The sequence below is a fragment of the Microcaecilia unicolor genome, chromosome 5, assembly GCF_901765095.1.
Source record: "Microcaecilia unicolor chromosome 5, aMicUni1.1, whole genome shotgun sequence".
In the NCBI taxonomy this organism is placed as follows: Eukaryota; Metazoa; Chordata; class Amphibia; order Gymnophiona; family Siphonopidae; genus Microcaecilia; species Microcaecilia unicolor.
The window spans coordinates 162,756,099-162,780,456 of NC_044035.1; the positions used below are offsets into that span (position 1 = coordinate 162,756,099).

The following is a 24,358-nucleotide window of genomic DNA, read 5'->3' on the forward strand; positions in this document are numbered from 1 at the left end:
TCTTCCCCACCAGAGATATGGGAGGATAAGCATACAGCAGACCCTCCCCCCAGTCCAGGAGGAACGCATCCGATGCCAGTCTGCCATGGGCCTGAAGCCTGGAACAGAACTGTGGGACTTTGTAGTTGGCTCGAGATGCAAAGAGATCTACCAAGGGGGTGCCCCACACCTGGAAGATCTGGCGCACTACACGGGAATTGAGCGACCACTCGTGAGGTTGCATAATCCTGCTCAACCTGTCGGCCAGACTGTTGTTTACGCCTGCCAGATATGTGGCTTGGAGCACCATGCCGTGACGGCGAGCCCAGAGCCACATGCTGATGGCTTCCTGACACAGGGGGCGAGATCCGGTGTCCCCCTGCTTGTTGATGTAATACATGGCTACCTGGTTGTCTGTCTGAATTTGGATAATTTGGTGGGACAGCCGATCTCTGAAAGCCTTCAGAGCGTTCCAGACCGCTCGCAACTCCAGAAGATTGATCTGCAGATCGCGTTCCTGGAGGGACCAGCTTCCCTGGGTGTGAAGCCCATCGACATGAGCTCCCCACCCCAGGAGAGACGCATCCGTAGTCAGCACTTTTTGTGGCTGAGGAATTTGGAAAGGACGTCCCAGAGTCAAATTGGACCAAATTGTCCACCAATACAGGGATTTGAGAAAACTCGTGGACAGGTGGATCACGTCTTCTAGATCCCCAGCAGCCTGAAACCACTGGGAAGCTAGGGTCCATTGAGCAGATCTCATGTGAAGGCGGGCCATGGGAGTCACATGAACTGTGGAGGCCATGTGGCCCAGCAATCTCAACATCTGCCGAGCTGTGATCTGCTGGGACGCTCACACCCGCGAGACGAGGGACAACAAGTTGTTGGCTCTCGCCTCTGGGAGATAGGCACGAGCCGTCCGAGAATCCAGCAGAGCTCCTATGAATTCGAGTCTCGGTACTTGGAGAAGATGGGACTTCGGATAATTTATCACAAACCCCAGTAGCTCCAGGAGGCGAATAGTCATCTGCATGGACTGCAGGGCTCCTGCCTCGGATGTGTTCTTCACCAGCCAATCGTCGAGATATGGGAACACGTGTACCCCCAGTCTGCGAAGTGCCGCTGCTACTACAGCCAAGCACTTCGTGAACACTCTGGGCGCAGAGGCGAGCCCAAAGGGTAGCACACAGTACTGGAAGTGACGTGTGCCCAGCTGAAATCGCAGATACTGTCTGTGAGCTGGCAGTATCGGGATGTGTGTGTAGGCGTCCTTCAAGTCCAGAGAGCATAGCCAATCGTTTTCCTGAATCATGGGGAGAAGGGTGCCCAGGGAAAGCATCCTGAACTTTTCTTTGACCAGATATTTGTTCAGGGCCCTTAGGTCTAGGATGGGACGCATCCCCCCTGTTTTCTTTTCCACAAGGAAGTACCTGGAATAGAATCCCAGCCCTTCTTGCCCGGATGGCACGGGCTCGACCGCATTGGCGCTGAGAAGGGCGGAGAGTTCCTCTGCAAGTACCTGCTTGTGTTGGAAGCTGTAAGACTGAGCTCCCAGTGGACAATTTGGAGGTTTTGAGGCCAAATTGAGGGTGTATCCTTGCCGGACTATTTGGAGAACCCACTGATCGGAGGTTATGAGAGGCCACCTTTGGTGAAAAGCTTTCAACCTCCCTCCGACTGGCAGGTCACCCGGCACTGACACTTGGATGTCGGCTATGCTCTGCTGGAGCCAGTCAAAAGCTCGTCCCTTGCTTTTGCTGGGGAGCCGAGGAGCCTTGCTGAGTCGCACGCTGCTGACGAGAGCGAGCGCGCTCGGGCTTAGCCTGGGCCGCAGCCTGTCGAGAAGGAGGATTGTACCTACGCTTGCCAGAAGAGTAGGGAACAGTCTTCCTTCCCCCAAAAAATCTTCTACCTGTAGAGGTAGAGGCTGAAGGCTGCCGGCGGGAGAACTTGTCGAAAGCGGTGTCTCGCTGGTGGAGCTGCTCTACCACCTGCTCGACTTTCTCTCCAAAAATATTATCCGCACGGCAAGGCGAGTCCGCAATCCGCTGCTGAATTCTATTCTTCAGGTCGGAGGCACGCAGCCATGAGAGTCTGCACATCACCACACCTTGAGCAGCGGCCCTGGACGCAACATCAAAGGTGTCATACACCCCTCTGGCCAGGAATTTTCTGCACGCCTTCAGCTGCCTGACCACCTCCTGAAATGGCTTGGTTTGCTCAGGGGGGAGCTTGTCCACCAAGCCCGCCAACTGCCGCACATTGTTCCGCATGTGTATGCTCGTGTAGAGCTGGTAGGACTGAATTTTGGCCACGAGCATAGAAGAATGGTAGGCCTTCCTCCCAAAGGAGTCCAAGGTTCTAGAGTCCTTGCCCGGGGGCGCCGAAGCATGCTCCCTAGAACTCTTGGCCTTCTTTAGGGCCAAATCCACAACTCCAGAGTCGTGAGGCAACTGAGTGCGCATCAGCTCTGGGTCCCCATGGATCCGGTACTGGGACTCGCTCTTCTTGGGAATGTGGGGATTAGTTAGAGGCTTGGTCCAGTTCGCCAGCAATGTCTTTTTTAGGACATGATGCATGGGTACTGTGGACGCTTCCTTAGGTGGAGAAGGATAGTCCAGGAGCTCAAACATTTCAGCCCTGGGCTCGTCCTCCACAACCACCGGGAAGGGGATGGCCGTAGACATCTCCCGGACAAAGGAAGCGAAAGACAGACTCTCGGGAGGAGAAAGCTGCCTTTCAGGAGAGGGAGTGGGATCAGAAGGAAGACCCTCAGACTCCTCGTCAGAGAAATATCTGATGTCCTCTTCCTCTTCCCATGAGGCCTCACCTTCGGTGTCAGACACAAGTTCACGGACTTGTGTCTGCAGCCGTGCCCGGCACGACTCCGTGGAACCACGGCCACGGTGGGAGCGTTGAGAGGTAGACTCCCTCGCCCGCACCGGCGAAGCTCCCTCCGCCGACGTAGTCGGGGAGCCTTCCTGGGAGGCTACCGCAGTCGGTACCGCAAGCGGCACCGATGTCGGAGACCTCACCCCGGGCAATGGGCCAGCCGGCGCCTCGCTCGACGGTACCGGTGGCGCAAGGACCTCCGGTACCGGAGGGGTATGGCGCAACAGCTCTCCCAGGATCTCTGGGAGAACGACCCGGAGACTCTCGTGCAGAGCGCCTGTAGAAAAAGGCATGGAAGCCGATGCAGGTGTCGATGTCAGAATCTGTTCCGGGCATGGAGGCTGTTCCGGGCTGTCCAAAGGGGAGCGCACCGACACCTCTTGAACAGAGGGCGAGCGGTCCTCTCGGTGCCGATGCCTACTGGGTGCCGACTCCCTCGGCAACCCAGAGCTCTCTGTGCCGACACGGGAAGGGGACCGGTGACGATGCTTCTTCGACTTTTTGGGACGAAGCATGTCACCGGAGCTTCCCGGCACCGACGAGGACGTAGAATCCAGCCGTCGCTTCCTCGGGGCCGAGGCCGAATCATGGGCGGAAAAATCGTGCCGGCGAGATCAAAACTCGAAATGGCGAAAATGGCACCACAAAAAAAAGGGAGAAGAAAACTTCGAACCGAGGCCTAAATAGGGCCTACCCCGACGACGAAAGAAAACTTACCGGGGCAAAACTAGAAATACAGGAAGGGGAACAGACCGAAAAGGTCTCCTTCCGATACTCTTTTTTTTTTTTAAGCGGTCCAAAAACGACACGCGAGGTCAACTTTCGGGGCGTGAACGGCAAAACACGACCGTACCGAGCGCGGACAAAAGAAGACTGGCCGGCAGGAGCCGGTTTCGGGCGGGAAGATGGCCGCGCATGCGCGGTGCGCATCGGCGCGCGAGGGCTAGCAAAGGATTTTGCTAGTGAAGATTCCGATTGGAGGGGCTGCCGTGGACGTCACCCATCAGTGAGAACAAGCAGCCTGCTTGTCCTCGGAGAATTAGAATTTACACACAGAACTGTATAAATATATTCTGTAACATGGTGTGCATAAATTCTAAGTCGTGTAGTTGAAAAGTGGGTGTGGCCATGGGCGTGGAATGGGCGGGTCACAGTAATTTCTAAAATCTATGCGTGGTGTTATAGAACTCACCTGGTCCGTGCAGAATTTAGGCATCAGGAGTTACACCAAGTTTTACTTAGTGTAACTGCCCGCGACTAAATTTAGTCACGCACAACAGGGCTTGGCGTATTCTATATACTGTGAGGAAATTTAGGGCCCTGTTTATTAAGCAGCACATAGCCACATTAATGTTTTTAACATGCGCTAACCATGAACACACGTTAACCATGTAAGTACCTACAATATCCCTATAGGCGCCTACATGGCTAGCATGCGCAATGTGTAGGCACGCTAAAAACACTAACGCATCTTAATAAACAGGGCCCTTAGGCTTATTCTTTGAAGTATGCCTAAATTAAGAATACGCTTAGGAGAATTTCATTTTGGCACCAATTTCTTTAGATGTGATATATAGAATCCAGTCCATAGGGAGTAATCCTATTTAGTGCACCATTAAAGAGGTGTCAGTTAGGCCCCTAACTGTAGGAACGAAAAAGGAAGATAATGCAGTTGAATGCCAAAACGGGCGATAATCTAAATATAAAGAAATATCACTCAAGTCCACAAATATTGATACAAGACTGAGGAAAAGACAGGATCTAATAAAAAAAGAAAACTTGTCAAGAAAAATAACCAGATGTGCCTGAGTTTACAGCAATTTTTATGAAGAGTTAGCTATCTTCAGAGGTAACTCCCTGATTACCTATTACATGCTTAGCCACTAAAAAGGCAGAAAGGTGAGAAGGCTCAAAGAAAACATACTTCACAGACTGGTATTTAATGATGCATTTACAGGGGCATCTAAGAAAGAAAGTGGCGCCAAACTGTGCATCTACGTGTTCTTGTGTGTAAATGCAAAGGGGGCATTCCCATAGGAGGGGCATGGGCTGTTCATGGGCATTCCCATTATTTAGCATATGCTTTATAGAATACTCGTATTTACGTGCGCAACTGTTGTATTTAACCACAAAAGTCTTGTCAATTGCAAATTATTCAGTCTTCTTTAAGTGCTCAAAGTTTTAGAATTATTGCTCATTCTATTTTACTTCCACAACCGGATTATTGTAATTCCATATACAGTTCTATTTCTGTTCAATTATAAAGGAAACTGCAATTATTACAGAATGTTGCCGTGAGATTGATTTTTAAGTTTTGAAAGAGGAAAATTTGAAAAAGCAACACCACTTCTAAATAGATTTTGTTATCTTACAGAAAACCCGAGTATTTACTTTAAAATAGCATGCTTGGTTTATAAAAGTATTCATGGTCAAAATGCTGAAGATCTAGGGTGACTACTCACGTTTCTCACTAATCGATCTAACTCAAGAAGAATAAAGAGATTAGATTTAGGTTTCCCCTCAATAAAGAACATTCGGTTGAAATCAATTTGAGAGTAAACTTTTCTATATCAGAGTGCTAAAATTTGGAATGATGTTCCCCTTCAAATTTGAGGATCAACATCTTACTTGAATTTTAGGAAAGCATTAAAAATGCACTTATTCTCTAAATTTATTTTATTACATTTGTACCCCGTGCTTTCCCACTCATGGCAGGCTCAATGCGGCTTACATGGGGCAATGGAGGGTTAAGTGACTTGCCCAGAGTCACAAGGAGCTGCCTGTGCCTGAAGTGGGAATCGAACTCAGTTCCTCAGTTCCCCAGGACCAAAGCCACTCCTAGTAATGGGATTAATTACTAAAATTAATGTAAATTTCTTGAATGAAATGGTTTGTAATTCCCTTATTGAAAAAGTCTTCTTTTACTGTGATCCGCTTTGCATTCTAAGGGATAAAAGCAAAACATAAGACTTGCGGGCTCATTTTCAAAGCACTTAGCCTCCCAAAGTTCCATAGAAACCTATGGAACTTAGCCTCCCAAAGTGCTTTGAAAATATGCCTCTTAGTATAGTATAGTATAGTATTTAGGTGTGACTATTTACACCAGCCATAGACATGGCATAAATGGTCATACAGTATTTTATAACAGATTTAGGGGTTCTTTTACTAAAGTGCGCTAAAAATAAGCGTGCGCTAAATGCTAGAGATGCCCATATATTCCTATGGGAGTCTCCAGTGTTTAGCGTGCACTCTTAGTGTGCACTAAAAACTCTACTGCGCCTCTATAAAAGACCCTCTTAGTGCTTAAGGTAAAATTATGTATCATACCTGATAATTTTCTTTCCATTAATCATAGCTGATCAATCCATAGACTGGTGGGTTGTGTCCATCTATCAGCAGGTGGAGATAGAGAGCAATCCTTTTGCCTCCCTATATGTGGTCATGTGCTGCCGGAAACTCCTCAGTATGTTGATATCAAAGCTCCATCCGCAGGACTCAGCATTTAGAGAATTACACCCATAAAGGGACACTCTGCCCAGCTCACCACCGCCGAAACGGGGGAGGGGAATCAACCCAGCTCATCCCCACACGTGGGGGAGGGGAATCCGTCCAGCTCATCCCCGCGGAGTGGGGGAGGGACACCACACCCGCCGATGCGGGGGGATCTGGCTAATCCTGCGACTGTAACCGCGGGAGGATCTGGCTGACCCTAACACTGCCGAAGTGGGAGGGATATAAGGCTGCCCTACTGCCGCACGAAGCGGGAGGGAGCGCCGGCAGAATATAGATCTCAATCCAGCCCCGTAAAACGGAGGGGAGAGGAATGCAGCAGCTCACTGTAACACAAAATCGTCTCAACTCCAGAAGAATTCAATCGAAAAAACTTGAACACGAAGATCCTCCTGAACAGGAACAGAAGACTAAACTTAAACCTGAAATGCAACCAGAATATAAACAGTACAGATATCTGGGAGGGGCTATGGATTGATCAGCTATGATTAATGGAAAGAAAATTATCAGTTATGATACATAATTTTACCTTCCATATCATCATGCTGATCAATCCATAGACTGGTGGGATGTACCGAAGCAGTACTCACTCAGGGCGGGACATAGAAATCTCTGACCGCAACACTGAAGCTCCAAACCGGGCCTCCGCCCGAGCAGCCACAGTCAAGCCCACCTCTTCAATGCTGCGTTCGGCACCTAACCCTTACCGTTCAGTGAATCCAGACTGCCCCAATTTGACTGCCCCATCGGACCGACCGTTCACTTGTCTATTAGATTGTAAGCTCTTTGAGCAGGGACTGTCTCACTTTGTTAAATTGTACAGCGCTGCGTAACCCTAGTAGCGCTCTAGAAATGTTAAGTAGTAGTAGTAGTAGTAGAAGGTATGAGCCGATGCCCAAGTTGCCGCCTTACAAATCTCTTCCAAGGAGACGGACCCGGCCTCTGCCATCGAGGCCGCCTGTGCTCTAGTGGAGTGAGCCTTCAGCTGGATAGGCGGCATCTTCCCCGCGGCCATATGAGCCGCTGCAATGGTTTCCTTGACCCATCGTGCCACTGTAGGCTTGGATGCCTACAGACCCTTACGAAGACCTGCGAACAGCACAAACAGATGATCTGACTTCCGGAAATCATTGGTCACTTCCAAGTATCTGATGATGACTCGTCTCACATCTAGATATTTGAGAGCAGAGTACTCCTCTGGGTAGTCCTCCCTACGAAAGGAGGGTAGGCAGAGCTGCTGATTCACATGGAAATGAGAAACAATCTTGAGCAGGAAGGAAGGCATCGTGCGAATAGACACTCCTGCCTCAGTGAACTGCAGGAAGGGCTCCCGACATGATAGCGCCTGGAGCTCGGAAACTCGTCTGGCTGAAGTGATAGCCACCAAAAAGACTGCTTTCAACGTCAGGTCTTTAAGAGATGCCCTCGACAAGGGTTCAAAAGGCGGCTTCTGCAAGGCTCTTAGCACTAGATTGAGATTCCACGCAGGCACCATCAAGCGCAGAGGAGGGCGTAGGTGATTAACTCCCTTGAGAAAGCGCACAACATCTGGCTGCGAGGCTAGGGAAGCACCCTTCATGCGACCCCTGAAGCAAGCCAGAGCCGCTACCTGGACTTTAAGGGAACTGAGCGACAGGCCTTTCTCCAGACCTTCTTGCAGGAACGCCAACACTGAAGAAATTGGAGCAGAGAAGGGAGAAAGAGAGCCTGCCTCACACCACGATGCAAAGGTACGCCAAACCCTGGCGTAAGCAGTAGAAGTAGAGCGTTTCCTCGCTCTCAGCATAGTGGCGATGACCTTGTCTGAGAAGCCCTTCTTCCTCAGACGCTGCCGCTCAATAGCCAGGCCGTAAGACCAAAGGGGGAGGGATCCTCCATCACCACGGGACCCTGATGCAACAGGCCCCGCACCGCTGGCAGCCGCAGAGGGCCGTCCACCGAGAGCCTGATCAAGTCTGCATACCAGGGACGTCTGGGCCAGTCCGGCCCCACCAGGATTATCCGACCCGGATGCTTTGCCACCCGGTCTAGCACCCTGCCCAACATGGGCCAGGGCGGGAACACATAGAGAAGCTCCCGTGTCGGCCACCGTTGGAGAAGAGCATCTACTCCCAGAGATCGAGGGTCCCGTCCTCTGCTGAAAAAGCGCGGCACTTGGCAATTGGCCGATGACGCCATCAGATCTATGCTCGGCTGGCCCCAGCGCTTCGTGATGTCCAAGAACGCCTGAGCCGATAGCTGCCACTCTCCGGGATCCAAGGTATGGCGACTGAGAAAGTCCGCCTTGACATTCATGACTCCCGCAATGTGGGCTGCCGACAGCTGTTCCAGGTTCGCTTCCGCCCACTGGCAAAGATTCATGGCCTCCTTGGCTAGAGGGGCGCTCTTGGTACCTCCCTGGCGATTGACATAGGCCACAGCCGTGGCATTGTCCGACAGGACCCGTACTGGCTTCACCGCCAGTACCGGGAGAAACACCAAAAGCACCAACCGAATGGCTCTGAGTTCCAGGAGGTTGATAGATCACTTTGCCTCTGCAGGAGACCAGAGCCCCTGCATTGTCCTTCCCAAGCAGTGGGCTCCCCAGCCCGTCAAAGAGGCGTCTGTCGTGACGACAACCCACTCCGGGGTCAAAAAGACATTCCTGCGGACAGCTTGTCCGTCCTCAGCCACCAGCTCAGCGCCTTGCACACCGCTGGATCCAAGGGAAGAAGCACAGTGTAATCCTCCGACACTGGAGTCCATCGCTGCAGCAGAGAGTGCTGTAGAGGTCTCATATGGGCCCTGGCCCAGGGCACTACTTCCATCGTGGCCGTCATAGAGCCCAACAGCTGCACATAGTCCCAAGCCCGAAGAGGAGAGGCTACTAGGAACTGGTCCACCTGAGCCTGAAGCTTGACAATCCGATTGTCTGGCAGGAACACTCTGCCCACTTGGGTGTCGAAACAAACTCCCAGATACTCCAGGGACTGAGTCGGGCGCAGCTGGCTTTTCTCCCAGTTGATGATCCACCCCAGGGAGCTCAAAAGAGCAATCACCCGGTCTGAAGCTCTGCCGCACTCTGCATAAGAGGGGGCTCGGATCAACCAGTCGTCCAGATAAGGATGGACTTGTACTCCTTCTTTTCGTAGGAAGGCTGCGATGACCACCATTACTTTGGAGAAGGTCCGCGGAGCAGTAGCCAACCCGAACGGGAGGGCTCTGAACTGGAAGTGTCGGCCCAGGACTGCAAAACGCAGAAAGCGTTGATGAGGAGGCCAGATGGGAATATGCAAGTAAGTTTCCTTGAAGTCCAAGGATGCCAGGAACTCCCCTGCCTTCACTGCCGCTATAACAGAGTGGAGAGTCCCCATTCGGAAGTGTCGAACTTTCAAGGCCCGATTGACCCCTTTGAGGTTGAGAATAGGCCGCACAGAACCTCCTTTCTTTGGTACCACAAAGTAAATGGAGTAACGTCCCTTGCCAAGCTGATCTTCTGGCACTGGAACGACCGCACCCAGGCGGATCAGATTGTCCAAAGTCTGCTGCACTGCCACAGCTTTGACTGGAGACTTGCAGGGAGAGTGCACAAACCCGTCTCTTAAGGGTCGGCAGAACTCTAGCTTGTAGCCGTCTCTGATGACTTCCAGCTCCCAAGCGTCTGAAGTTACCCTGGTCCACTCGCCCAGAAACGAGGATAGGCGTCCTCCAATCTGCTCTGGGCCATGGACCAGGGCCCCGTCATTGGGTACGAGACCCTGGGGGAGGACTGGAGGACGCACCTCCGGGACGGCGGTCTCTGCGAAAGGAATGCTGCTTGGGGGAGAAGTTCCTCCTGAAGGAAGAGGGGGCAGAGGAGCCCGACTTGCCCGGGCGATACCGACGGGCTTCCTGAAACCGTCCTTTGGAGGAACCGGGGCGGGCACCACTAGCCCGAGCCCTGACCTCCGGTAACCTCTTGCCCTTGGACGTGCCGAGATCGGTCACAATCTTGTCCAGCTCGACCCCAAAGAGCAGCTTGCCTTTAAAAGGCAACTTAGCCAGGCGAGGTCAGCAGACCAATGCTTCAGCCAAAGCCAGCGCCGAGCAGAGACTGTCTGAGCCATACCTTTAGCCGAGGCTCTCAAGACATCATACAGCAAGTCTGCCAAGCCCGATTCCAGGGCCGGCCAATCAACCCTCAAGGAAGGATCCGAGGGGAAGCCCGCTGCACAATCGTCAGGCATGCCCTGGCCATATAGGAGCCGCAAACTGAGGCCTGCAAACTTAAAGCAGCCGCTTCGAAGGACGACTTTAAAGTCGCCTCCAATCTTCTGTCTTGGGCGTCCTTTAGGGCCGTGCCACCTTCCACTGGCAACGCCGTTTTCTTAGTCACCGCAGTGATTAAGGAATCCACGGTAGGCCAAAGAAAGGCCTCCCGTTCGCCTTCAGGCAGAGGATAGAGGCGGGACATAGCCCTAGCCACTTTAAGGCTCGCTTCTGGGGAATCCCATTGAGCCGAAATCAAGGTGTGCATGGCTTCATGCACGTGGAAGGTTCTAGGCGGGCGCTTCGTCCCCAGCATAATGGCAGAGCCAGCAGAGGCTGAGGGAGAAACGTCCTTCGGAGAGGAAATCTTCAAAATGCTCATGGCCTGCACTAACAGGTTGGGCAAATCCTCTGAGCGAAAGATCCGTGCTGCAGAGGGGTCATCCGCGCCATCCGAGCGGGAATCCGTCTCCTCCAAGGAATCCCCAAAGGACCGTTGGGAGAACTCAGATACGCTGCCCTCATCTACATAGGGCCTGGAAATCCACCCGAGGGTGTTTGCTTCCGGAGGCCTCAACCCCTTGAACAGACAGGGGAGCAGGGGCAGCGTTTTGCATAAGAAAAGCCTGATGCAGCAGCAAAATGAACTCAGGGGAGAAACCCCCCAGACTGTGCAATTCTGCAGCCTGGGCCACGGCCCTAGACGCAACCTCAACCGGCGCTCGCAAGAGCGGGGGAGAAACATGCTGCGCATCCAAAATGGCCACCAGCGCGAAACTCCGAGAAGGAGCCGCGCGGGAACAACGGCGCTTAACTTTTGCCGCTTTCTTGCCATCGCCCGAATCAAGGGCGACCGTAGCATTAACGTCTCCCACCTCGAAGGTGGCCCAAGAAGAAGCCGTCCGAGCAGAGTGGCTGGCCAAAATGGGGGGGGGGGGGGGGCCAGCAGCGGGGGATGGGCGCTTAGTGTGGGAAAAACCACCGCACCGGAGGAAGAACCAGGACACTGACCGGACTCCAAACTGACGCCCAAAAAAGGCGATTCAGGCTGTGAAACCCACGCATCCCCGCTAGATGCGCACACGCGGTCCGGAGAGCGATTCTTCGCGCCCTCGCCCTCCGACGCCATAAGCCACGTGGAGACCGATCGGGGAATCCCCTGCCCACTACAAAAGGTAAAAATTACCTGCTCCTCGCTATAACGAACTGGTGTCCCAGAGAGCAGCTGCAATAAACGCTGATATAAACGTTGAAATAAACGCCCTTAAAGGACATCCAAATTTTTTTTTTTTTTTTTTTTTTTAACGGAGCCAGCGGGAGGGGGGAGAAAAGGAGGGACCTGGCACCACCAGGTTTGCACTTGCTCAAGAAGAGCCCTCAACCCCAGGTACTCAACAAAACCTAAGAATTGGAGACCTAGCCAGAGCTGCTGCTGTGTGTGACCACCACCTGCTGAGATAGAGAACATACTGAGGAGTTTCCGGCAGCACATGACCACATATAGGGAGGCAAAAGGATTGATCTCTATCTCCACCTGCTGGTAGATGGACACAACCCACCAGTCTATGGATTGATCAGCATGATGATATGGAATGCTGATATAGAATACTAGCTGAGTGCCCAAATTTTAGGCACCTTAGTACCCTTTACAGAATACTGTAAGTTATGTATGTAAATGCTCCATTTAGGCATGCTCACTTAGGCCTGCTATTGACATGGTGTAAGTAGGCATATAGATGCTGACTTACTCTAGTATTCTATAACGGAATCCTGGCACCAAGATGCCATGACAGAATTTGCGCTCAGCATGCTGCATCTAAGCTCCTAACTTGTGGCATCCAGTTATACAACTGCCGCCTTAGGGCCTCTTTTACCAAACCACGCTAGCGACTCTCAGCGCAGTAATGCCGACAAAGTCCATTCACTTTCAGTGGGCTTCGACGGTATTGCCGCGTGGGAATCACTAGCGCAGTTTGGTAAAAGAGGCCCTTACTGTTCCTCGTAACGCCTTTTGGAGTTTATAGGGTGTAATATGTATAAGCAATGTAATAAGAGGTATGTCTGGAAGTTATTTTAATCAGGTCGATGGTTCCTAAGGCAACTGGGACCATTTCTATATTTTTCTGATACATTTTCTCGATCGCTAATCCTTATTCCATACAGGGCCAGATTCTATATATGGCGCCAAAAAGAAATCGGCACAGAAAAAAGTACTATTCTATAAGCCACAATTAAAGTTAGGCGCAGTTTATAAAACAGCACTTATGCCCGGGAGTCATGCCTAACTTTAGGAATGGCCATTTCACCAACTGAAATGTGGTGTAAATGTAGGCACCTGCACGTGAATTAGGCGCGTATCCCCTCTTATTTTATCACAACGCGCATAAATGCTAGGAATGCCTCCATTCTGCCCATGCCCCTCAAATTTCTGCACCCCTTTTTTTCCCAATCATGTGTAAAATTAGGCGCAGATCCCATGCCTAAATCTATGTATGCAAAGTCCAATTAAATGTTTAATTAATGCCAATAATTGCTTGTTAAAAAGCCACTAATTGGCTAGTTATTTAATTAAATGGCGGCTTTTATAGAATTGCGAGTATAAAAGGCCTGTTTCTGTTTTAAAGGAAGGTAAAATTATGTATAATCATACCTGATAATTTTCTTTCCATTAATCATAGCTGATCAATCCATAGACTGGTGGGTTGTGTCCATCTACCAGCAGGTGGAGATAGAGAGCAAACTTTTGCCTCCCTATATGTGGTCATGTGCTGCCGGAAACTCCTCAGTATGTCGATATCAAAGCTCCATCCGCAGGACTCAGCACTTAGAGAATTACACCCACAAAGGGACACTCTGCCCAGCTCACCACCGCCGAAACGGGGATGGGGAATTAACCCAGCTCATCCCCACACAAGTGGGGGAGGGGAATCCGTCCAGCTCATCCCCGCGGAGCGGGGGAGGGACACCACACCCGCCGATGCGGGGGGATCTGGCTTATCCTGCAACCGCAACCGCGGGAGGAGCTGACTGACCCTAACACCGCCGAAGCGGGAGGGGTACAAAGCTGCCCTACAGCCGCACGAAGCGGGAGGGAGTGCCGGCAGAATTTTAAGTCTCAATCCAGCCCCGTAAAACGGAGGGGAGAGGAATGCAGCAGCTCACTGTAACACAAACTCGTCTGAACTCTTGAAGAATCCAAGTGAAAAAACTTGAACACGAAGTCTTTCTGAAGTAACTGAAGACTAAACTTGAACCTGAAATGCAACCAGAATAAAAACAGTACAGATATCTGGGAGGGGCTATGGATTGATCAGCTATGATTAATGGAAAGAAAATTATCAGGTATGATTATACATAATTTTACCTTCCATATCATCAAGCTGATCAATCCATAGACTGGTGGGATGTACCGAAGCAGTACTCACCCAGGGCGGGACATTGAAATCCCTGACCTCAACACTGAAGCTCCAAACCGGGCCTCCGCCCGTGCAGCCACAGTCAAACGGTAATGCTTGGAGAATGTATGAGCCGAAGCCCAAGTTGCCGCCTTGCATATCTCTTCCAAGGAGACGGATCCGGCCTCTGCCATCGAGGCCGCCTGAGCTCTTGTGGAGTGAGCCTTCAGCTGGATAGGCGGCACCTTCCCCGCGGCCACATAAGCCGCTGCAATGGCTTCCTTGACCCATCTTGCCACTGTAGGCTTAGCAGCCTGCAGACCCTTACGAGGACCTGCAAACAGGACAAACAGATGATCCGATTTCCGGAAATCATTGGTCACTTCCAAGTATCTGATGATGACTCGTCTCACATCCAGATATTTAAGAGCAGAGTACTCCTCTGGGTAGTCCTCCCTACGAAAGGAAGGGAGACAGAGCTGCTGATTCACATGGAAGCGAGAAACAATCTTGGGCAGGAAGGAAGGCACTGTGCGAATAGTCACTCCTGCCTCAGTGAACTGCAGAAAAGGCTCTCGACATGAGAGCGCCTGGAGCTCGGAAACTCTTCTGGCTGAAGTGATAGCCACCAAAAAGACTGCTTTCAACGTCAGGTCTTTCAGAGATGCCCTCGACAAGGGTTCAAAAGGCGGCTTCTGCAATGCTCTTAGTACCAGGTTGAAATTCCACGCAGGCACCACTGAGTGCAGAGGAGGGCGCAGGTGATTAACTCCCTTGAGAAAGCGCACCACATCTGGCTGCGAAGCCAGGGAAGCACCCTTCAGGCGGCCCCTGAAGCAAGCCAGAGCCGCTACCTGGACTTTAAGGGAACTGAGCGACAGGCCTTTCTCCAGACCTTCTTGCAGGAACGCCAACACTGAAGCAATTGGAGCAGTGAAGGGAGAAAGTGAGCCTGCTTCACACCACGCTGCAAAGATACGCCAAACCCTGGCGTAAGCAGTAGAAGTAGAGCGCTTCCTCGCTCTCAGCATAGTGGCGATGACCTTGTCTGAGAAGCCCTTCTTCCTCAGACGCTGCCGCTCAATAGCCAGGCCGTAAGACCAAAGGGGGAGGGATCCTCCATCACCACGGGACCCTGATGTAACAGGCCCTGCTCCACTGGCAGCCGCAGAGGATCGTCGACTGAGAGCCTGATCAAGTCCGCATACCAGGGACGCCTGGGCCAATCCGGACCCACCAGGATTACCCTGCCGGGATGCTTTGCCACCCGGTCTAGCACCCTGCCCAACATGGGCCAGGGCGGGAACACATAGAGAAGCTCTTGTGTCGGCCACTGTTGGAGAAGAGCATCTACTCCCAGGGATCGAGGGTCCCGTCCTCTGCTGAAAAAGCGCGGCACTTGGCAATTGGCCGATGACGCCATCAGATCTAGGCTCGGCTGGCCCCAGCGCTTCGTGATGTCCAAGAACGCCTGAGCAGATAGCTGCCACTCTCCGGGCTCCAAGGTATGGCGACTGAGAAAGTCCGCCTTGACATTCATGACTCCGGCAATGTGGGCCGCTGAAAGCTGCTCCAGGTTCGCTTCCGCCCACTGGCAAAGATTCATAGCCTCCTTGGCTAGAGGGGCGCTCTTGGTACCTCCCTGGCGGTTGACATAGGCCACAGCCGTGGCATTGTCCGACAGGACCCGTACAGGCTTCAACACCAGTACCGGGATGAACTCCAAAAGCGCCAACCGAATGGCTCTGAGTTCCAGGAGGTTGATAGACCACTTTGCCTCTGCAGGAGACCAGAGCCCCTGCGCTGTCCTTCCCAAGCAGTGGGCTCCCCAGCCCGACAACGAGGCGTCCGTCGTGACGACAATCCACTCTGGGGTCACCAGAGGCATTCCCGCAGACAACTTGTCTGTCTGCATCCACCAGCTCAGCGCCTTGCGCACTGCTGGGTCCAAGGGAAGGCGCACAGCATAATCCTCCGACATCGGAGTCCAGCGCTGCAGCAAAGAGTGTTGAAGTGGTCTCATATGAGCCCTGGCCCAGGGCACAACTTCCATCGTGGCCGTCATAGAGCCCAACAGCTGCACATAGTCCCAAGCCCGAAGGGGAGAGGCTACTAGGAACTGGTCCACCTGAGCCTGAAGTTTGACAATCCGATTGTCTGGCAGGAACACTCTGCCCACTTGGGTGTCGAATCGAACTCCCAGGTACTCCAGGGACTGAGTCGGGCGCAGCTGGCTCTTCTCCCAGTTGATGATCCATCCCAGGGAGCTCAAAAGAGCAACTACCCGGTCCACAGCTTTGCCGCACTCTGCATAAGAGGGGGCTTGGATCAACCAGTCGTCCAGATAAGGATGGACTTGTACCCCTTCCTTTCGTAGGAAGGCCGCGATGACCACCATTACTTTGGAAAAGGTCCGCGGAGCAGTAGCCAACCCGAAAGGGAGGGCTCTGAACTGGAAGTGTCGTCCCAGGACTGCAAAACGCAGAAAGCGTTGATGAGGAGGCCAGATGGGAATATGCAGGTACGCTTCCTTGATGTCCAAGGATGCCAGGAACTCTCCTGCCTTCACTGCCGCTATAACAGAGCAGAGAGTCTCCATGCGAAAGTGCCGCACTTTCAAGGCCCGATTGACCCCTTTGAGGTCGAGGATAGGCCGGACAGAACCTCCTTTCTTTGGTACCACAAAGTAAATGGAGTAACGTCCCTTGCCAAGCTGACTTTCTGGCACCGGAACGACCGCGCCCAGGCGGATCAGATTGTCCAAGGTCTGCTGCACTGCCACAGCTTTGACCGGAGACTTGCAGGGAGAGAGTACAAACCCGTCTTTTAAGGGTCGGCAGAACTCTAGTTTGTAGCCGTCTCTGATGACTTCCAGCACCCACGCGTCTGAAGTTATTGTGGTCCACTCGCCCAGAAGCGAGGACAGCCGTCCTCCAATCTGCACTGGGGCGTGGACCAAGACCCCGTCATTGGGTACGAGACCCTGGGGGAGGACCGGAGGGAGCACCTCCGGGACGGCGGTCTCTGCGAAAGGAATGCTGCTTGGGGGAGAAATTCCTCTTGAAGGAAGAGGGGGCAGAGGAACCCGACTTGCCCGGGCGGTACCGACGGGCTTCCTGCAACCGTCCTCTGGAGGTACCGGGACGAGTACTAGCCCGAGCCCTGACCTCTGGTAATTTCTTGCCCTTAGACGTGCCGAGATCGGTCACGATTTTGTCCAGCTCGACCCCAAAGAGCAGCTTGCCTTTAAAAGGCAACCTAGCCAGGCGGGATTTAGAGGCGTGGTCAGCAGACCAATGTTTCAGCCAAAGCCACCGCCGCGCAGAGATTGTCTGAGCCATGCCTTTCGCTGAGGCCCTCAAGACATCATACAGCAAGTCTGCCAAATAGGCTAAGCCCGATTCCAGGGCCGGCCAATCAGCCCTCAAGGAATGATCCGAGGGGGAAGCCCGCTGCACCATAGTCAGGCACGCCCTGGCCACATAGGAACCGCAAACTGAGGCCTGCAAACTTAAAGCAGCCGCCTCAAAGGACGACCTTAAGGCCGCCTCCAATCTTCTGTCTTGGGCGTCCTTTAGGGCCATGCCACCTTCCACCGGCAACGCCGTTTTCTTAGTCACCGCAGTGATTAAAGAATCCACGGTAGGCCACAGATAGGCCTCACGTTCACTCACAGCCAAAGGATAGAGGCGGGACATAGCCCTAGCCACTTTAAAGGCTCGCTTCTGGGACATCCCATTGAGCCGAAATTAAGGTGTGCATGGCATCATGCACGTGGAAGGTTCTAGGCGGGCGCTTCGTCCCCAGCATAATGGCAGAGCCAACAGGGGCTGAGGGAGAGACGTCCTCCGGAGAGGAAATCTTCAAAGTGTCCATGGCCTGTAACAACAGGTTGGGCAAATCCTCTGGGCTAAAAAGCCGCGCTGCAGAGGGGTCATCCGCTCCATCCGAGCGGGGATCCGTCTCCTCCAAGGAATCCGCAAAGGACCGTTGGGAGACCTCAGACACGCTGCCCTCATCTACATCGGAGGAGACAAATTCCTCCAAGGCCTGGGAATCAACCCGAGGGCGTTTACCTCTGGGAACCTCAACCTCTTTACCAGACGAGGGAGCAGGGGCAGCGTTGTGCATGAGGAAGGCCTGATGCAGCAGCAAAACAAACTCGGGGGAGAAACCCCCCAGACTGTGCACTTCCGCAGCCTGGGCAACAGCCCTAGACGCACTCTCAACCGGCGCTCGCAATAGCGGGGGAGAGACATGCTGCGCATCCAAAATGGCATCCGGCGCGAAACTCCGCGAAGGAGCCGCGCGGGAAGAACGGCTCTTAACTTTAGCCGCTTCTGTACCGTCGCCCAAATTAAGGGCGTTCATGGCATTAATGTCTCCAACCTCAAGGGCGGCCCAAGAAGAAGCCGTCCGAGCCGCGTGGCCGGCCAAGATGGCGGAGGCGAGGAGCGGGGGATGGGCGTTTATGGCGGGAAAAACCGCCACGCCGGAGGAAGGACCGGGACATTCATCGGTCACGAAACTGTCACCCAACAAGGGCGAATCAGGCTTTAAGACCCCCGCATCCCCTCTAGAAGCGCTCAAGCGACCCGGGAGCGACCCTTTGCGCCCTCGCCCTCCGACGCCATATGCCACGAGGAGAAGAATCGGGGAACCCCCTGCCCGCTATAAAAAGGTAAAAATTACCTGCTGTCCGCTCCGAGTTGTAACGACCTGGTGTCCCAGTGAGTAGCTGCAATAGACGCTTAAATAAACGTCGAAATAAACGCCTTTAAGGATGTTCAAAATTTTTTTTTTTTTTTAACGGAGCCAGCGGGAGGGGGGAGAAAAGGAGGGACCTGGCACCACCAGGTTTGCACTTGCTCAAAAGAGCCCTCAACCCCAGGCACTCAACAAAACCTAAAAATTAGGCTTGGAGGCCTAGCCAGAGCTGCTGCTGTGTGTGACCACCACCTGCTGAGATAGAGAACATACTGGGGAGTTTCCGGCAGCACATGACCACATATAGGGAGGCAAAAGTTTGCTCTCTATCTCCACCTGCTGGTAGATGGACACAACCCACCAGTCTATGGATTGATCAGCTTGATGATATGGAAACGGGCGCTAGAAAGGTTTTCCTCATAGTGTGTATGTTTGAGAGAGTGTGTGTGTGAGAGTGACTGTGTGAGAGAGAGAGAGTGACTGTGCGAGTGTGTGTGTGTGTCAGAGAGAGAGTGAGACTGGGTGCTAGTGTGCCTGTGGGAGAGGGTGTGTGTCAGAATGACAGTGTGTGCAGGTGCATATGTAAGACACAGTGAGACCGAGAGTTTGCTGTACCCCCTTCCCCTCCCCCCTTCCACCCCTGCCACTTGTTCACATCTGAGTTCCAGGACCCCCCCCCCCCACCACTTCTTCCCATCCCCCCCTCCCCTTCCCACGCCTTTCAGGACCCCCCTCTGTAGTTTCAGGACCCCCTTCCCCCCCCCCCCCCCGTGTCGTTCATGACGCCCCTTCCCTCCCCTGTCGTTTCAGGACCCCCCTCCCCACCTCCTGCACTTTTTTACCTCCTGCACGTAGGGACGCCGCTTCACACAGCCTCTTCTTTCGCTTCTGTTTCAGCTGTTCCTGTGGTCCCGCCCTCAAGGGTGGGACCACACGAACAGCAGAAACAGAAGCGAAAGAAGAGGCTGTGTGAAGCGGATGACGTCACTGATCTACCGACGGAAGCAGACCACGGAGCCACGGTCCCAGGCAGCTTTCAAACGTTGGCAGTGAGAATTATTATATAGGATGGGGACAATGTACAGAGTAGATGCTTGCTGCTGCCACTTCTATTAACATTCTATTGGAAGGCATGTACTTTATGCTTGCTTGCTTAATAAAACTACTCAGGTAGTTTCCCTTTGAAAATTAGGTACAAATTACACACACAAATGGAAACTTTTACTAAATATTTTCTGCACATATGCCATGTTCCCTGTCTATACAGAGTATGGGCACCGGAGGATCGGACAGCCATCTTGGTTTTGGGCTTGTTCCAGGTTTGGGTTGCCATCTTAGTAGGGGGCAGCTTAAGTTATGGCAGCCATCTTGGAGTAGGGCAGCTTCAGGAAGGAAGCCCATATTTGGGCGTAGGGTGTCCCCGATGGGGGCAGCCATCTTGATTTCAGCTGTGCTAGTTTGGGCCTAATTTCTACACTATTTAAGACTCTGCCCTCAGTCCGTCCGTACTTCGGCTTCTACGTAGTTCGCTGATTAGTTGCAGTGCTTTTGGATCTGCTATTGACCGCTGCCTGGTATTGACCTCTGCCTGTCCCTGGATCTGCTATTGACCGCTGCCTGGTATTGACCTCTGCCTGTCCCTAGATCTGCTATTGACCACTGCCTGGTATCGACCTCTGCCTATTTCTGGATCTGTTATCATCTGCTGCCTGGTACTGACCTCTGCCTGTTCCTGGATCTGCTATTGTCTGCTGCCTGGTTCTGACCACTGCCTGTCCCTGGATCTTCTGTTCTTTGCTGCCTGGTCTAACCCTGTGGACTTTGTGCTGGACTTTGTTCTCTCTGCTGTTGGCTACCCACACTCAGGGGCTCAACCCCTGGGGAATGGTGGGAGACACAGGGGGAACTCGGGGTTTTGACCGACAGCCCGGTGAGGGGTTTCCCTTATCGAGTACAAGGGCTCACCTCTCCTTGCAGAAAGCATTACACATAAACTCTGTTTTACTGGTGGAAAAGGGCTCAGAAAACTGCACAGGGGTAAACGCATATAAATATAAGCACAGAGAATAGTGCATCTGCCTTTAGTTGATCTGCGCCAAGCATTCCCAGGGGCAGAATCTGGGTTGAACAAGGCAGAGTTGCAATGTACATGTGCTGCCTTGTTGAGTCTGTTAGTTAATCCTAGTCCAGTCTGTTCTGATTCCTGCCTGTGCCAGCCCAGGTGATTTGTTTGCCAAAGCTGTGGCTTTGGTCCTGGGGCTCACTATTCCTGACAGTTGTGACATATGGCTGCAAGAAAAATATTTGATTGTGATGACTGTGCAGTAACTGCGGGGGTCATAAGGCGTGCTCACGTTTTTAAGTGCACGCTAAAATCGGGTACGTGCTAAACATTAGAGATGCCTATAAGAATGCATTGGCATCTTTAATGTTTAGCATGCGCAGCGACGTACCAAGGGCGGGGCAGTGGGGGCGGTCCGCCCCGGGTGCACGCTGCTGGTGGGGTGCAGAGAGCAGCCGCGCGCCTGTTGCCTCCGCTGGTTCCCTGCTCCCTCTGCCCCGGAACAGGTTACTTCCTGTTCCGGGGCAGAGGGAGCAGGGAGCCAGCGGAGCCGAGAGCCGCGCGGCTGCTCCCAGCAACTAAGAATGCACCTGGGGGTGTCATGCTGCACCCGGGGGGGGGAGGGGTGTGCGCATCGGCGATCTGCCCCGGGTGGCAGCTGACCTAGGATCGTCACTGAGCGCGCGCCCAATTTTAGCACACACTAAAACCATGAGTGCACCTTAGTAAAAGACCCAGAGTAAGAGGATTTCATGTCTAAGAGAATTGAAGGTTGTGGCTGCTCCCACCACTCTTCCTCCCTGTTTCATATTCATCCTAAGGTGCCACTGGCTAAAACATAAGCATCAGTTTATGGGCAAAAGAAACTTTGCAAATCCCATCCGCCTCCAGTAAAGTTTTGCTTTGGTAAATGAAATCAAACATTACCTTTTCTCCCTTTTGTCCTGAAGATCCCTACAAGAATATGTGGATGTGAGAGAAGAACGTTAAACAATGCTTTTGGAGACGGAAAAGCAACAACCGATGCTCAAAACCTAATGCCGGCATTAAAGATCAAGATCATTAGTGCCGAAATAGCGCACATTAATGTGAACAGAATATTCAGAGGGCTCTAGTGAAGGTATCAACGTGCAAGCCAAAGATGGTCTCATATGTATTGAAATAGATGTTAATGAGGTTACTCAGTATTCTCTCCCAATGCTCACAGTGCAAAAAAATAAAAATAAAATGCTGGTATTAATGCTGAAAACTTACAGCCAGCTTAGGGGGTTGAGTTGAAAGTTTTGAGGAGAGGATTTCTTCTGAATTTCTGATATTAAACTGCCAGTTTTGTATTGTTTTGGAAGAGAAGGAAGCTTGTGCAGCCTCTAAGTGCTGATAGAAAGAAACGTGTAATGGCGCCTGTTTTTCTGCGCTTAAATATAAGCTTTTCAAAAACTTAAATGCAAACAATTTTTGAAAAGCTTACATTTAAAGGCACAGAACAGTGCCGATGTGAGCGTGCACTTCTGGTTTTGCCTGGACATGCACACAAGAGCAGCGCTTACCTCAAAACTTTTCTGCGCATGTACCAGGCATGTACCCCCCCCCCCCATTTCTTTTGGTTTACTAGCGAGCATAAAATTTGAATGTCATTTGCTTTGAGCACGGAGAGCCAGGATTCTGCACTATTCCAGCACTATGGGGTTTTTAGCTTATGGCCAGACCTTTGAGCATCGGGGACTAAGAGAACTCACACAAGACGCAATCATCAACAGGTACTTACATGCTGTCCTTTTGAACCAGGAGGACCCTTAAGAGAAAAAATAAAGGTTTACAAATTAGCAGAAAATAAGCAAATGGCAGCTTTTTTTTTTAAAGCTACAACACCAAGAGGTCCTTTTACAAAGACGCGCTGAAAAATGACCTGGAGTGTAAGCGTGGGTTTTGGGCATGCGCCGGTCCATTTTCAGCACAACTGTAAAAAAGGCCCTTTAAAAATTTTTTTGCCGAAAATAGACGTGCGGCAAGATCAAAATTGGCATGTGCCCATTTTGGGTCTGAGACCTTACCTACAGCCATTGACCTAGCAGTAAAGTCTCACGCGGTAACCGGGTGGTAATGACCTACATGCATCAAATGCCACTTGGAGCTTGTCCGATACACGTGGCTGAAAATAATTTTTGGATGCGCATATCGAACGTGCACCAAAAATGAAATTACTGCAAGGGCCACGCGGTAGCTGGGCAGTAACTCCATTTTGGCGCACGTTGGACGCACAGGGCCACCATGTTATCAAGAGTGACTATGCTACATGTTCCAGCTCAACAAGAATGTCACCTAGTTACAACCCTCAAACGTTTACGGTCATGGTTTGAAATCACTTTAATGCTGAGGTTCTCAACAGTTTTTTTTCCATTGAGACACACCTGAAAGATATTGCTTGCATATGTGACACACTGTACACAAGACCCTCACAGATCTTTGGTTTGATATAGCGTAACATTTCTTATGAGTTAAATGTAAATATATTCTGCATCTACAAAAAAACCTTCACTCCACAGAAACAGCTGAAGAGTAGGACTCACCCTACAAAAAAATATTCCGATTCTCATGTTATCCAAAACACACCAACACAAACCTCTACACTACCAGGCACATTGTGAAATAACGCAAAATCTGAAAAGAATCCCCATTCAACACATGCTGATTTTGTAAGTTTGCCCACTGACAAAGACATGAGCAGCCCATAATTGAAGGGTAGGTTATTGGTAACAGTGAGAGATAGCACATCACAAATTAAATCCGGAAAATCACATTGTGGAAAGTATATGAATTTATTTGCATTCTGCAGAGGGAAATAAGTATTTGATCCCCCACCAACCAGTAAGAGATCTGGCCCCTACAGACCAGGTAGATGCTCCAAATCAACTCGTTACCTGCATGACAGACAGCTGTCGGCAATGGTCACCTGTATGAAAGACACCTGTCCACAGACTCAGTGAATCAGTCAGACTCTAACCTCTACAAAATGGCCAAGAGCAAGGAGCTGTCTAAGGATGTCAGGGACAAGATCATACACCTGCACAAGGCTGGAATGGGCTACAAAACCATCAGTAAGACGCTGGGCGAGAAGGAGACAACTGTTGGTGCCATAGTAAGAAAATGGAAGAAGTACAAAATGACTGTCAATCGACAAAGATCTGGGGCTCCATGCAAAATCTCACCTCGTGGGGTATCCTTGATCATGAGGAAGGTTAGAAATCAGCCTACAACTACAAGGGGGGAACTTGTCAATGATCTCAAGGCAGCTGGGACCACTGTCACCACGAAAACCATTGGTAACACATTACGACATAACGGATTGCAATCCTGCAGTGCCCGCAAGGTCCCCCTGCTCCGGAAGGCACATGTGACGGCCCGTCTGAAGTTTGCCAGTGAACACCTGGATGATGCCGAGAGTGATTGGGAGAAGGTGCTGTGGTCAGATGAGACAAAAATTGAGCTCTTTGGCATGAACTCAACTCGCCGTGTTTGGAGGAAGAGAAATGCTGCCTATGACCCAAAGAACACCGTCCCCACTGTCAAGCATGGAGGTGGAAATGTT

The 24,358-nt window shown here is 51.7% G+C and overlaps 1 protein-coding gene across 3 annotated transcripts in view; it reads right to left on the minus strand.

Moving 5' to 3' along the window:
• The window catches only part of COL13A1 (collagen type XIII alpha 1 chain), a 1,024,165-nt gene that overhangs the window by 513,187 nt on the left and 486,620 nt on the right, over positions 1 to 24,358 (minus strand). For all 3 annotated transcript variants that reach the window (XM_030203528.1, XM_030203531.1, XM_030203529.1), the window contains exons 12-13: positions 22,538 to 22,564; positions 21,700 to 21,726 (exon numbers count right to left, since the gene is read on the minus strand). In XM_030203528.1, coding sequence (XP_030059388.1) covers positions 21,700 to 21,726; positions 22,538 to 22,564 — 54 coding nt within the window. The remainder of the gene's footprint in view (positions 1 to 21,699; positions 21,727 to 22,537; positions 22,565 to 24,358) is intronic.